Source organism: Choristoneura fumiferana, chromosome 13 (genome assembly GCF_025370935.1).
Source record: "Choristoneura fumiferana chromosome 13, NRCan_CFum_1, whole genome shotgun sequence".
NCBI lineage: Eukaryota > Metazoa > Arthropoda > Insecta > Lepidoptera > Tortricidae > Choristoneura > Choristoneura fumiferana.
In genome coordinates this window covers 17,620,282-17,635,298 of record NC_133484.1, presented here as the reverse complement: position 1 = coordinate 17,635,298, position 15,017 = coordinate 17,620,282, and the positions used below count along the sequence as shown (strand labels likewise).

The 15,017-nt window shown below is 43.4% G+C and overlaps 1 protein-coding gene across 1 annotated transcript in view; it reads left to right on the top strand.

The window, feature by feature from the left end:
* The window catches only part of LOC141434528 (uncharacterized), a gene marked incomplete in the record, with an annotated part of 44,126 nt that overhangs the window by 24,972 nt on the left and 4,137 nt on the right, over nt 1-15,017 (top strand). The window contains 15 exon segments of the mRNA XM_074096951.1: nt 454-660; nt 1,628-1,747; nt 2,967-3,125; nt 3,188-3,292; nt 3,346-3,462; nt 3,516-3,631; nt 3,695-3,800; nt 4,256-4,424; nt 4,955-5,116; nt 5,768-5,952; nt 7,359-7,520; nt 8,026-8,153; nt 10,166-10,251; nt 10,254-10,379; nt 11,452-11,549. Coding sequence (XP_073953052.1) covers nt 454-660; nt 1,628-1,747; nt 2,967-3,125; nt 3,188-3,292; nt 3,346-3,462; nt 3,516-3,631; nt 3,695-3,800; nt 4,256-4,424; nt 4,955-5,116; nt 5,768-5,952; nt 7,359-7,520; nt 8,026-8,153; nt 10,166-10,251; nt 10,254-10,379; nt 11,452-11,549 — 2,046 coding nt within the window.

Sequence of the window (15,017 nt, the reverse complement as noted above, 5' to 3'; positions counted from 1 at the left end):
GGGTTGGCGTGTGGACAGGAGGTAATAAATACCGTAAATAAAGTTTCCAACAACTTCGTGACAACTGTTGCTCAACAAATGTTTATCCTCCTAATGTCCGAGTCAAATTCTTGATATATGAACATCAAACATTATGTCATTTATGTATGATAGTTCGATGTTCAAATTTTTTGAGGTGTCTCGATCTCGTTAACAGCCCACCTTTCGAACAAAGCCATTGTATTCTATTATATAAGAACGAGTATTTATTTTCTGCTCTAAACAATAAAGACGTTATTTCAATGAATTATTTTATCATATATTTCCGTTCATTTTAAACTGAATATTATACAGTCGAGGGCACATTTGAATACAATGGCTTTGTTCGAAAGGTGGGCTGTTAAGGATATCGGGACACCTCAAAAAAATTATTCTATACCATGAATACGGTGCTTTAAGCTATTGGTCGTGCAGCGCTGGTTCGCGTGCGACGATGAGGCGGTGTCGGCGCTGGTGGGGCGCTGGTGCGCGGGCACGGCGCCGGCGCAGCACGCGCTGTGCGGGCCGCTGCTGGCGCGCGCGGGACGCGGACGGCGCGTGCGCGTGTACGCTGCCTTGCTGCGCGCGCTGCCGGCCGCGGCCCGCCGGGCGCCGCCGCGCGCCTTCAGTCAACTGAGCAAGGTAGATAACCTTCCTAATTCAAATTAACATAACGTTATTTCGCGTAGTTCGTATAACATTAATTCGCATAACTGAATACCCATAATGTTAATACGCGTAATGTAAATTGGCATAGCGATGAGTTGGCGTAATTAAGAAGCAAAACATTATTTGGGTAAGTGTTTAAATGTATAATTAATTATATTAAACAGTATCTGAGTAGAGTGAACTATACCTATGTGAAAATATCTCTTATCTCGCTGTTATAAAAAAATACCTAACCGAGTCGGTTTAATTCCCTCACTTAATAAAATTATGCGAATTCATATTATGACAATTAAAGTTATAATTTAATAATGTTATGCATATTTCCCTAAGCCCTCTTGTTCTGAGAGGAGGCCTGTGCCAGCAGTGGGACGTATATAGGCTGGGATGATGATGATGATGCATATTTCAACCAGATGGATTTATTTTTATGCGAAATAAGTGTTATAGGTACTTCTTTATTATTGTGCCAGTTCAATGTTATGCCAAATCTGTTACTTATGCGAATTGATATGCAAAATAAGGCCTCATAACGGACACCTACTATTAAAACCTCTCAGTAATTTTACTAGGTGGTCTAGGGATTTGACCTGTGGCCTCTTAAGCAGAGGATCGGAGGCTCTGAGTTATTCAAAATTCATGTGCGTAATTACAATTAAAATTTACCACGAGCTTAACGGCGAAGGAAAACATCGTGAAGAAACCTGCACGAACCTGCGAAGCAATTCAATGGAGCGTGTGAAGTTCCCAATCTGCACTGGGTCCGCGTGGTAACTATGGCCCAAGAACTCTCATTCTGAGAGGCATGTGCCCATCAGCGGGACGTATATAGGCTGGGTGATGATGATGACAAATTTTTGTAAGTAGGCGGTATCTCGCCGCAAACTGTCATTGTTATTATTGTTTTTATTGGTATTCAGTCAGTAGGCCCCCCTCTCTCCAGATGGACGTGTCCCAGTGGGAGGGCGACGAGGCGCAGCGCGGGGAGGCGCTGGCGGCGCTGACGGCGGCCGCGCTCGCCTGGGGCCGCGACCCCGACCCCCAGCTGCACATGCTGCTAGAGGTAAATTAATACAATATATAATACTGTTACGGCGGTGGGCTAGGTGATAAACTTTGATCGTGTTTTTCCGTACCTTGGAGGCGTTTTCAGCAGGCTGATATACTGTTTCAGGCCGTTTCAGAGGATGCTCTATCACATATTACTTTATCAGAATTTCACCCAAGTTGCCGTCGTTTTCAGGCGCCTGAAACATGTTTTCAGTCCGTTTCAGGCCACCCTCTATCTAATGACGTCATAATATTTCGTCATAATATTACTTATTAGGCCCTTGAAGTACATTTCAGTATATGGCGAAATTTTCAATAGGAGTGAAAGAGATAGCACGATTGGAAAGATACAGCTGTACTGAGAACATTCTAGAAGGTGCGTGACAAGGATAGCCTATATGTGTGAGAGAGATAGCACATGAAAGAGACAGACAGACTACTCGTTTTCCGGAACACTAACAGAACATTCGAGATTTAGGTATGACGTCCTAGCTGGACTGTTCTCGAACTTTGTGGACCGATTCACTGGGGGTATATAAGCCGGGCGATGTTGCGGCGGAGTCAGTTTCGAATGCGATACCGAGAGATAAACATCGAAGAGAATCAAAGCGACTAGTAAGTGAGTACTTTCAAGGAGCTACGAGCGAACATCTAATGCCTTGATCGCGCGTACCGAGTAAACGGGCGAGACAGTGCTCTCGGCCGAGTACTCGGTACGTATAAACATAGCGAGCGAGCGAGCGCTTAACATTACTCGCTTAGATCACTGTCTCGGCCGAGAAACATTTTACTGTCTCGCCCGTTTGCTCGGTACGTGTGATTAAGGCATAAAGCGTAGAAAGTGCGATAGTTTGAGTGCGAAATTACTGTGTTTTCAAGTGTTGTGTAAAGTAAGGTGACAGTAAGACAGACAATAAATCCTGCTCTTATTAATCGGTGTTAATAGTGCTTTTCAATCACGAACGTAAGAATAGGTTGGTGCCCTTTTAAGTAAACGTGGTTGATACGTCTTGTTAGCATGGCATCGAGGACCCAGTGCGTTCTGTGTGCCCTCTTTCATATTACCTCGAATATTACAACTAGTACCGCCTTCGCGCCACGCCTGACCGCCCCGCCACCGCTCTCTGTTTGTTTCAGCTTAACAGCGGTAAAAGCGCTCGATTATTACCCCATACTACTGTAAAGTGAAGTACTGATGGACCATATAAATCGTTGTTTCGTATTATTCTCAGCTAATCGGCGTCCACTTGGTGGCGCTCACGAACGCGACCCAGCTGCCACTAGTGGTGGTCCACGCGACGCGCGCGGCGGCAGCGGGCCGGGCGCCGCCCGCCCTGCTCGCGAGCGTCGCGCGCGCCGCCGCCTGCGCCGCGCAGCTGCCCTTCGACCAGGTGTGACGCTCTATTGTACGACTAGTGCTGACCTGTATACCTCCACACCCAGCTGCCACTAGTGTGGTCCACGCGACGCGCGCGGCGGCAGCGGCCGGGCGCCGCCCGCCCTGCTCGCGAGCGTCGCGCGCGCCGCCGCCTGCGCCGCGCAGCTGCCCTTCGACCAGGTGTGACGCTCTATTGTACGACTAGTGCTGACCTGTATACCTCCACAACCCAGCTGCCACTAGTGTGGTCCACGCGACGCGCGCGGCGGCAGCGGGCCGGGCGCCGCCCGCGCCTGCTCGCGAGCGTCGCGCGCGCCGCCGCCTGCGCCGCGCAGCTGCCCTTCGACCAGGTGTGACGCTCTATTGTACGACTAGTGCTGACCTGTATACCTCCACAACCCAGCTGCCACTAGTGTGGTCCACGCGACGCGCGCGGCGGCAGCGGGCCGGGCGCCGCCCGCCCTGCTCGCGAGCGTCGCGCGCGCCGCCGCCTGCGCCGCGCAGCTGCCCTTCGACCAGGTGTGACGCTCTATTGTACGACTAGTGCTGACCTGTATACCTCCACAACCCAGCTGCCACTAGTGTGGTCCATGCGACGCGCGCGGCGGCAGCGGGCCGGGCGCCGCCCGCCCTGCTCGCGAGCGTCGCGCGCGCCGCCGCCTGCGCCGCGCAGCTGCCCTTCGACCAGGTGTGACGCTCTATTGTACGACTAGTGCTGACCTGTATACCTCCGTAAAAGTAGATACGTAGAAGAACAAGGGTCACCGACATAGCCAAGCGAATTAGCTCGTTGAAGTGGCAATTGGCGGGCCATATAGTATGAAGACGAATGGCCCTTGGGGCCGAAAAGTTCTCGAGTGGAGACCGCGGATCGGCAAGCGCAGCGTAGGACGTCCACCAACAAAATGGACGGATGACCTGGTTAAAGCTGCGGGTTCACGGTGGACGCAGGCCGCTGGCAACCGAAGCAACTGGAGGTCTATGGGGGAGGCCTATGTTCAACAGTGGACGTCATACGGCTGATATGATGATGATGATGATGAATACAATACAAGTTACCGTGTACTTAAGGTCCGTACAAAATAGTTCGGCGGTCCAAATCCGCCGTTTAATGACCCCTGATTTACCCTATGACTTTTGTAGCTCGGCAACCTGTTGCGCGAATTGGGCGTGATCTGGTGGGAGGCGCGCTCGGTGGCGGGCGACGCCCCCTGGCACGCTGCGTACGCGCCGCACGTCGCGGCGTTACAGCACGCGCTGCTGCGTGCGTTCGTCGCGACGGCTTGTATGCTTAGCTACACGCCTGAACGAGGTATTGATTCATACACACCTACATAGCTACCTATCTGAAACACTAAAAAAAATTCTCAAATATGTCCGTAAAAGTTGACATCATTCTTTACAGAGAACGCGAAGTCCATAGTTTAAGGTCAGCGAAAAATTAAAAAGTTAAAAAAGATTGCTGGCTCGCTAACTCGACAACAATGTCGCATATAAATTCCATTATTGTCGACTCTCAAACTTTTTTAAAAGTTATATCGGTCATGGAAATGTTGGTACAAGTCGTATACAGCCTACTCAAATGGCCGGTATCAATTATTGGTTGGGACTCCGGACTTCTTTTATTGTATCTGAAATAGGTTGTGTTGTTTTCGAGGGAAAAATACACCTGCAGTTGTTTTAAACGAAAAAATAAAATAAAAACTATTGTTAGCCACATTTAATACAAATAAACAACTTATATCTCTGGTGGAAACGTAGCCTTAAAGCGTATATCTTGGCATACCTAAAATGTGCAGGGAACCCTCGGCGCGCGAGACATACTCTGACCGTTTATTCCAGTGTCGTGGTACGCGTGGCCGGCGCTGCAGGAGTCGTGGGCGGCGTGGGTGTCCCCGCACCCCGCGCTGCCCCCCCTGCTGCCCGCGCGCGGGGCCCCCCACCACCCGGCCATGCTCAAGCGGTTCGTCGACTGCATACATCAGATCATGCTGGACTGCCCAGGTACAGATATGCTCAATGATCTTACTCTTCTGTTGCCCAGTGGAAGACCACTGCAGCGGTTTTAGCGTGAAGGAGCAATTAGACACACGCACGCAATCGCAAACTTTCGCATTTATAATATTACTAGATTTTTTAAGTTCAGCGATATTTTGAAGAAAAAAAACCCTTCACCGTCTGTGAATTTGTTTTATCTACATGCATATCATATCTTCCCTATTATATGTTCAGAAACGACTATCAAATGGTCTTCATTAAGAAACCTGGTATCTGCGAGTGCATCTTAATGTTCACATTCAAGTACAGTGCATCTTAATGTTTACATTAAAGTATCGGTAATAATTTTTTTAACAATGCATATCTGTACATATTGTAGAAAACTTATGACATGCATGTAGATAATAATTATTATTCAAAGTCAAAGTCAAAGTCAAGTCAAAGTCAAAGTCAGTCAAAGTCAAAGTCAAAATACAGGCCGTATCTGAACATATTATAGAAAACTTATGATATGCATGTAGATAAAGTTATGTATGCGGCTATACATAATTAGGCATTAAAACACTCGTGTGATCTTATTATGAAACTCGACACTCGTACTTTAACGCCTCTCTTTATGCACCAGCCACATAAATAACTATTATGTTTCAATATCAGACTGCGAGGAACATCTCCTCAGCCAAGTGTGGGAGTGGGCGGTCCGCACGCACTTGAACGTGACCAGTGTCACCGGCTGTCACGACAGCCGCGTGCAGCTGGCGGACCTCCTGGCAGAGCTCAGCGCGCTGCCGTGGTGCGACCACCAGTGGCTTACTGGAAACTGTCTGCACGCCGCGTTGCAGGTCACTGCTGTTATACTATATTGTGTTACTAGGGAGTACAATTTATTTATTCTGGAGAACCAACAGCTTATAACATAAAATAACAATAGATACAGAATTGCCATATCCTATTTATTATTATTAAAATATAGATGTCTAGCGAAAAAAAAAGGATTCGGTGGAATTGTATTGTACTGTAAAACTCTTTATTGTACAGTCAGCAACAAAGATATAAATACAGCCAAAGTGCCAGAAAGATGTATACAGGACTTTATTGCCTGAACATTAAGGTAGTGTAAACATATTTTTTGCACTTTGACTGTATTCATATCTTTGTCGCTGACTGTACATAAAAATAACAGAACAAAGGAGATCTCTTCCAGTTAACCTTTTAACGATTGACAGGATATCAGACACAAAAGTAGACACTACAAGTACAAATTTGAGTTCTTAATTTTGTTTTCTCGTTCGTTAACGCGTATTGTCTAGATTTGATTTGTAATATAAATATAAAATAGTCAAATACCAAATAATAATAAATATAATATTTAGCCAGAAAAACTGATGACGGAAGGGAATAACATTTCTTAGCAGTCCGCAGTAAAGATGAAGCGAAGCCCTTGATAATATGTATTATACAAGGTGTTAATTAAATAACTGAAAACCTCAGACACCCCAAAAATCTTTTTTTAATTAAGGTAAGTTGATTAAATTTATTTTTGGATATCTTCATTATTTTAAAAGATATTGGTGTGATTTGCTAAGTCAGTAGTTCTACTTCATTTCTAACTCTACACTCATGATTTATATTTGTCAGTTGCGCTTTCACGTTTTTAGAAGAAAATCACAGTGACAGCAAACCGGCCAGTATTAAATTATCGAAATAGTATGCAACCTGCTAAAACATTTAATTGGCGCCTGTTGCAGTCGTAACTTTTAGACTGGGCACAATAAAAAAGGGGATTTAAAAACACAAACACAACCTAATTTCAAACACAGTATAATCGATTCTACTCTCGATTCTGAGCAAACTACTTTCTGGTTTTCAGATATTTAATTAACACCTTGTATATGTATATACCAATGTGACCAGCTTGTATACAAAAAGCCGTGGTGGCCTAGTGGTTTGACCTATCGCCTCTCAAACAGAGGGTCGTGGGTTCAAACCCCGGCTCGCACCTCTGAGTTTTTCCAAATTCATGTGCGGAATTACATTTGAAATTTACCACGAGCTTTGCGGTGAAGGAAAACATCGTGAGGAAACCTGCACAAACCTGCGAAGCAATTCAATGGTGCGTGTGAAGTTCCCAATCCGCACTGGGCCCGCGTGGGAACTATGGCCCAAGCCCTCTTGTTCTGAGAGGAGGCCTGTGCCCAGCAGTGGGACGTATATAGGCTGGGATGATGATGATGATATGTATATACAGATAGCGAGTACCAGTGACAGGGAAATGCAGTGTTGGGTCGCGGACACGCTGCGCGGCGTGGAGGCGGCGTCGTGGGTGCGCGGCGCCGGCGACAGCGACGTCGCGCCGCGGCTCGCCGCGTTGCTGCAACTGTTCGCCGGACCGCTGCAGTTGCACGCAGAGGTCAGCACCACCTCATTTTTTCAAGTTGATTAAAATAGTAGTTTATGCAACTGTTACGTAATAAGGGTCCTTAAAACACGAGTATGGTTTTATGAAACGTAGCGTACCCGAGTTTCATAAAAGGATCACACGAGTGTTTTAATCTACATCCATATCCTCTGTCATGCGTTCAAGAACCATTGAGAATGACCTGCATTGCAACCAGAACTCTATGTCTGCCCCACGAGCTCCTGCGCCTGCGCCAGCGCTCCGGTGCGGTAATGTTCACTACAATATCGATTTCGGTGTCGTAATGAACATTACGATACTGCCGTGTTCATAATAGAATCCTATGTCGTAATGCTGGTCATTATCTATGATTTTACAACGCATAACGGAGGATTTACTATATGGGTGTAGACAAACGTTTTTATCAATGAATAAATTATTGTACAGATATTTTGTTCTCAATACAAGTAAATATGATTATTACTGCCCTAGTGTGTAATGTGTTATTTCCTGGTAGACGCTAGAGCAGGCGACGCTGCTGCCGTGGGCGCGGCTTCCCGAGCTGGCGCTGGAACAGACCTTGGAGAGGTTCTTCGTGGAGCACCACAATCCCCTGTTGCCTTACCATGCCACGGCGCAATTCCGGTCAGTGTCGTCTGTCGATCACCAACAGTTCGACATCATCATCTCAACCTATACAATACACAGTCAAAGAAACTGAATCCCGTACCAGGATAGTATCTTTGTGCTACTAATGTTATTAAGATAGGTTTTTGGAGTTTTTTTGTATTTTTTATTTCAACTCCAAACTTTGTTACTTTTACGGTCATGCCGTAAAATCCATATCGAAAATACAAACTAAAACAAATAAAAATAATCCAGTCCAGTGGCGGTGCAGTGGTACAGCACGCAACACGGAATGCTGAGGACCTGGGTTCGATTCCCAGCGCTGGTCTCTTTTTCTGGTTTTTCTGTGCATCCATGTTTCAGTTTGTATTTTCGATACTAATGTCATGTTGACATCCAATACAGCTGCCAAAGAAATCAAAGCGAAATTGACTATGTTTCCACACTGGTACCCGAATTAGTTTCTTCGACTGTACGTGCCATTGCTGGGCACAGGTCTCCTCTCAGAATGTGAGGGATGGGGAAATATTTACAAAAAAAAAATACAAAAATTATTTAATTATTTATTTGCTTAATAATTCACAAGTTTACAGTATAGTTATGCCCAGCGTACTCCAAACTAGGCTGAGCCTGTATCTTGGGACCCTGGAGTGCAATATGTGAAACAATACAAAAGAAACAGAATAAAACCTAATTTAGTCCAGAAAACCTAAATTACATTAAAAATAATAAAAAAAAAAGACGACAAGTGCGCAAGCATTGTATGTGTGTTTGTGTGTGTGTGTGTGTGTGTATGTGTGTGTGTGTGTGTGTGTGCGCGCACATGCACGTTTATGCATGCTGCGAAGCAGTGAGGGCTAAAAGACAGGCGAATTATCTCTAAATGGCGTTAGTATCGTGAGGTTTTTGCAGGTGGTAGGACCTTGTGCAAGGTCCGCCCGGATTGCTACCACCATCTTGCTCGCTAATCCTGCCGTGAAGCAGCAGTGCTTGCGTGGAGAGTAAGACAGCCGGTGAAATTACTGGCACTTGAGGTATCCCATCTTAGGCCTCTAGGTTGGCAACGCATCTGCAATACCCCTGGTGTTGCAGATGTTTATGGGCGGTGGTGATCTCTTACCATCAGGAGACCCACTTGCTCGTTTGCCATCCAGTCGAATAAAAAAAAAAAAAGGTTTTTTGACGTTATGGTCTTGCTTGCAATTGGCTCATTTACTTATTGTTAGTAGCCAAATGCAAGCAAGACCGTAACGTCAAAAAAATCTCACGTTACTAACGCCATCTAGCGATATTTCGCCTGTCTTTTAGCCCTCATTCAATGGTGTGTGTGAAGTTTCCAATCTGAACTGGGCCTGCGTTGGAACTACCTCTCATTCTGTGATCATGTGCTGAGCGGTGAGACGTATACAGGCCCCACGTTGGACGCCAGTGTCACGGGGTGGTGTCCGGGGAAGTTGTTCGGATGAAGGAAGAAGACAGGAATAGGGCAGACAGTGATATTTATTTAGGATAATAATAAAAGGGCACCTGCGGACAAACAGACGCGGTCTTAAGTATCTAAAAGGTATGCTTTGACACTGTATCAACAATTATAAAAATACATAGTTAATCAACTTACGTTTCCGTGCCCAGTTCTTTATTTATATAAATCAATGGCACTGAAGTCCAGTAGTATTATTATCTAATGGTCTTATGAAACTTCACAAATGCACAATACAATTATAAAAACTTTCTTCGTATAGGAGTAGTAAATTATGAGCTTATTATGGAGTTAAGAGATTTATAGGATCTAGGATAAAGAAAGGTAAGTGTTCAGCTCGGAGGCTCTGAATAGAATGGCTACTTGACGTAAATTGAACAGGTGTGGAATTTAGAAAAGGAAATTTGAATTTAAATGTTATTTTTTCGAATATGTGCTAAACCAGACAGTACAAAGAGTTAGGATGAAACGAGCTGTATGACACCTCGTTACAAGATGATGATGCCGACTGCCTATAGTTGTGTGATTACAACAATGCGCTTGTTCGCAGAGTGATCCTAGCGGCGAGCGGTCTGTCGCCGGCGGCGGCGCGGGCGCGGGCGCGGGCGCGGGCGCGGGCGCGGGCGCGGGCGCGGGTGCGGGCGCGTCGCGTGGCAAGCGCGCGTGCGCGGTGTCCCGCTGGACGCGCGCGGCGTGCGCGCCGCCGCTGAGTGAGCACGTGCCGGCGCAGGCGCGCGCTCTGCTCGCGATCATCGCTGCGTTAGGTACGACCATTATGCGGGATTTAGGGGCTGTTTCACCATCCATTCATTAGCGGTAACTGGCGGATAGGTGTGACGCCGTCTCTATTTGTTTTGTTCGAATAGACGGAGACGGCATCACATTTAACCGTCGGTTAACGCTAATCAATGGATGGTGAAACAGCCCCTTACACTCTCGCGACTCGTATGCGAGTGTTAGGGGCTGTTTCACCATCCATTGATTAGTGTTAACTGACGGTTAAATGTGATGCCGTCTCTATTTGTTTTGTTCGAATAGACGGAGACGGCATCACATTTAACCGTCACTTAACACTAATTAATGGATGGTGAAACAACCCCTAAATGCTGCATTATAACGAATAGAAAGGTCACGCGTGTAAAGTGCGAGATGGTTATCTGGTAGAACAGTCTTATGTTTATTTGTTTTGCCAGCTCGGTCTGCAATAAAAAGCAGTTTTCTAACGCCATCCCAGCCTATTCACGTCCCACTGCTGGGCACAGGCCTCCTCTCAGAATGAGAGGGCTTGGGCCGTAGTTCCCACGCGGGCCCAGCGCGGATTGGGAAATTCACACGCACCATTGAACCATTTCACAGGTGTGTGCAGGTTTCCTCACGATGTTTTCCTTTACCGTAAAGCTCGTGTTAAATTTCAAATGTAATTTCGCACATGAATTTCGAAAAACTTAGAGGTGCTGGCCGGGGTTTGAAGCCACGAACCTCTGCTTGAGAGGCGATAGGTCAAACCACTAGTGTGCTTTTGTGTGAACTATAAAATATCATTATATGGGGTTTAGTTTATAAGAAAGAAATTACCCGACAGTGTATATGTGTACAGTTTATCATTAATTATTTAGCATCTGGGCGAAGGAAACACGCGTTTTATGACAGAATTTATCGTTTTAAGGCCGCCTTGCAGGAAAAATAAATCTAAATTTAGTCGTTAAACCTCGCTTAAGCTTGACAGTTTCATACATTTTGACACTACTAAACTGAGCTTAACGCAAACTCGAGATTTATGTGTTTCCAGCAAGTAGCCATAAGTTGTTAAGTAATTAGTCTATGTCCTGTTTTCAGAACCGTATACTGAAGAGTCGAGCGACGAGCTAGAAGAGTTGTTGGGGCGAGCGATAGTCGTCATGTGTATAGAGCCCGCCGCCGCCGCCGCGCTGCCCGTAAGTACAGTCAAGGGCATAGATATCGACACGGCCAAAGTTGCAAAAATATGTATACACGGCCTTAATGTTATGTATAGCATCAAGCTCTGGGGGAACAGCTTCAGGTATAACATCAACCAAGCTCTGGTTGCTCAAAAAAGAGCAATTCGAACTATAGTGCGTATTCCTCAATTAGTCTCTTGCAGGGAACATTTTGAAAGAAAGAAAGAAAATATTTAATTGCCAACAGTACAAACAATGCAAGACAACAATATAACCAATACAAGTTAGTAGTCTGCCCTGCGGCAAAAGGAGCAAACTCAGCTAATGCTGCGCTTACGCGGAAGCTGCCAGCGCTGGTTTACAGTCTGCCCCTGTTGACACATGCTGGAATATTGTTTATAGCGGGTTGGATGGCGGACAAAAGACGGAAACAGTAATACCATACAACAATACCTAATACAGATAAAAACTAATACAAAATAATTAAACTAATATTTTAAACTATAAGAAATTAGGCTATTTTAAGAAATTAGGCATTTTGACGGTTCCAAGTTTGTACGTCTTTGTGTTACTTACCGACTTTGTGAAAAATTCATCAAGGTATGAGTCACTAGAGGAGCAAGAGTTGCGTCTTTTAACGCGAACTAAAAATATAAAGCATAAATTTTGCCCGAAGCGCAAAGTTGAGGAGCACTGGGCTATGCATCAAACTGTAAAAAATTTCAACAAACTACCCATTGATTTAAAGATCATTACCAACAGTACGGCTTTCCATAATAAATTAAAGTTGTTTTTGTTGAGAGGGTGCTTCTACAGCGTTGACGAAATTTTTGCCGACAATTAGTGGTAAATATATTAAAATTGTATTCGTGTTACAAGTAAGAAGTAGATTTAAAATAATTATAAATGTATCAAATAATATTTAAAGTAATTTTATTATCAAGTTATACATAGTATGTGCAATCTAAATATGTGATGTAGTTATATTCAATTTATTGTAAGTATGTTTCAAACACAATCCTTGTATTGTTTCTGAATAAATAAATAAATAATAAAATAAATATGTGCATAAAGTCGTGTATATTGTTGTATATGTTCGTATACTTCGTATTTATGCTAGATCCAAGCGCCAACTTCCGCAAAAAAGTTTATAGAATCGTTTTTTTTTTAATAATTTGTGATTTATCCTCCTGCCTACCAAAGGTACTTTTTTGGAATCTTTTTGAAAATTTCAAATTATATTGCTTAGAGCTTAAGATGCTCTGAAAAAATAGAGGACAAAATCTCCGGCTTTTCCTATTACTTTTTCACTACGTACTTTACAAAGGCTATCAGTGTCCAATTATAATTAGTTCTTATGCCCTTCCCAAAGGAAGGATGTAGGCACGAGGAAATTGACAAAACTACATAGATAATCGAAGTGAAAACATAATATACTGAGCGGCAAAAAATCTGGCCCTCAAATGTATGCAGTATCGGTAATTTTGTATGAAGGGTGGCCAAATTTTGTACCGCTGAGTATATCCATACTTCCATACTTCCATACTAATATTATAAATGCGAAAGTAACTCTGTCTGTCTGTCTGTCTGTCTGTCTGTCTGTCTGTCTGTTACGCTTTCACGCAAAAACCGCTGAACCGATTTGGATGAAATTTGGTACAGGGATAGAACAGACCATGGAAAAGAACATAGGCTATCTTTTATCGCGAAAAAAAGATTTAAGGGGTTGAAATAGGGGGTGAAAGTTTATATGGTGGAAGTTCGTCGCAGTCTGAAATAAAACCATTAAACTTGGCATTTAGGCACTTAATAAGAAATAAGTCGGTATGTGTTTTAGCTTTTTTGAAAATTCGACCTATGAGGGGATGAAATAGGGGATGAAAGCTCATATGAAAGGTCGTCATTATCGAAGATAAATCGATGTTTCTTTATAAAACTTGGTATTTGGGCACGTGATAAGAGATAAATAATTGTTCGAGCGTTTTTTTTAATTCTTCCTGTTTGGGGTGGAATAGGGGTGAAAGTTTATATATGTAAGATCGTCATTTTCGAAGATAAATCGATGGTTCTTTATGAAACTTGGCATTTGGGCACGTGATAAGAGATACATAGATATATTTTCGCGCATTTTTTTAAATTCTTTCTGTGTGGGGTGAAATAGGGGGTGAAACTTTATATGAAGGTCGACATTGTAGAAGATAAATCGATGGTTCTTTATGAAACTTGGCATTGGGCACTTTGAAAAATAAATAGATATTTGTTTAAGGGTTTTTGAAAATTTTACCTGCGAGGGGATGAAATAGGATGAAAAATTATATGGAACGTCGTCATTATCACAGATAAATCGATGGATCTTTGTGTTTAGGTATTCGATAAGAACAGAATAAAACCGGTTAAAATCGACTCGAACTCGCGCATTAAGGGTTCCGTGCATAGGTATTTATGAATATCAAGTGTTAGCAGAGCCAAGCTCATAAGCAAAATGTACGCAATGTGGGTCATTTTACATGGCTTATTAACATAGACAGTCAGACATGAAAAATTATGATTTTCAGATTTTTCTTACTTATTTTGCTATAAAGGGAATAAATTTGCTATAAGAGTGCTTCCTTTATACATAATTTCAAGTTTCTAGGACAGCCGGAAGTACCCTATAACTTTTATTGAGTTTAGGGTTTTAATTTCAACTCGATAAATACTCCGCACGTTTACGGGATAAAGGTCTTGACAGACAGACGGACGGACGGACAGCAAAGTCATCCTATAAGAGTTCCATTTTTTTTCCCTTTGAGGTACGGAACCCTAAAAAACATTCGTTCCGGCTCTTTTTCAAATTTCGACATTTTTCATACCTACTTGAAAATATGGGGATGAAAGTTCGTAAGGAATTCCAAACAAATTTATTATAAGTATATTTATCGGAAATATGTGTAGCAATGCTTAGTAAGAATGCCGTCTTAATTATAATCCTACCCTCCTAACATACAATAAAGGACGTAAGATGTCAAGAGCTCACTATGAAGAATTAGTCCTTTTGTGTTGGCCGCGTAGAATAGGTACTTATGTTTTACCAAAGAATGGAAGAACAAAAAAAATTAGTTTAGATGTAAAGCAATGTATTAAAATAGGTTATTTTCAGTAAACCGTAGAAGTTTCTATGTGCTATTATTGGCAGAATAGGTACCCTAAATACTTTCCAAAGTTACTATTCACGCGGACGAAGTCGCGGGCAAAAGCTAGTATTCTTATAAACATTAACATCAATTTCACGATGATTTCTTTACATATAAAATACCCTCGCGAAATTTGCAGCGAAAGGTTTTTTGTTTATTTATAGCGCATTTGCTCTTTCTGTAATACTAAAAATGAATTAATGAACGAGTGAACGAATGGTGAGCAAACGAACGAATGAATGAATGAGGGCTATCGTTTTTTGTCTCACTAGATGGCGCACTATTGCGTGAGGTTCTTAAGTATGGCTTT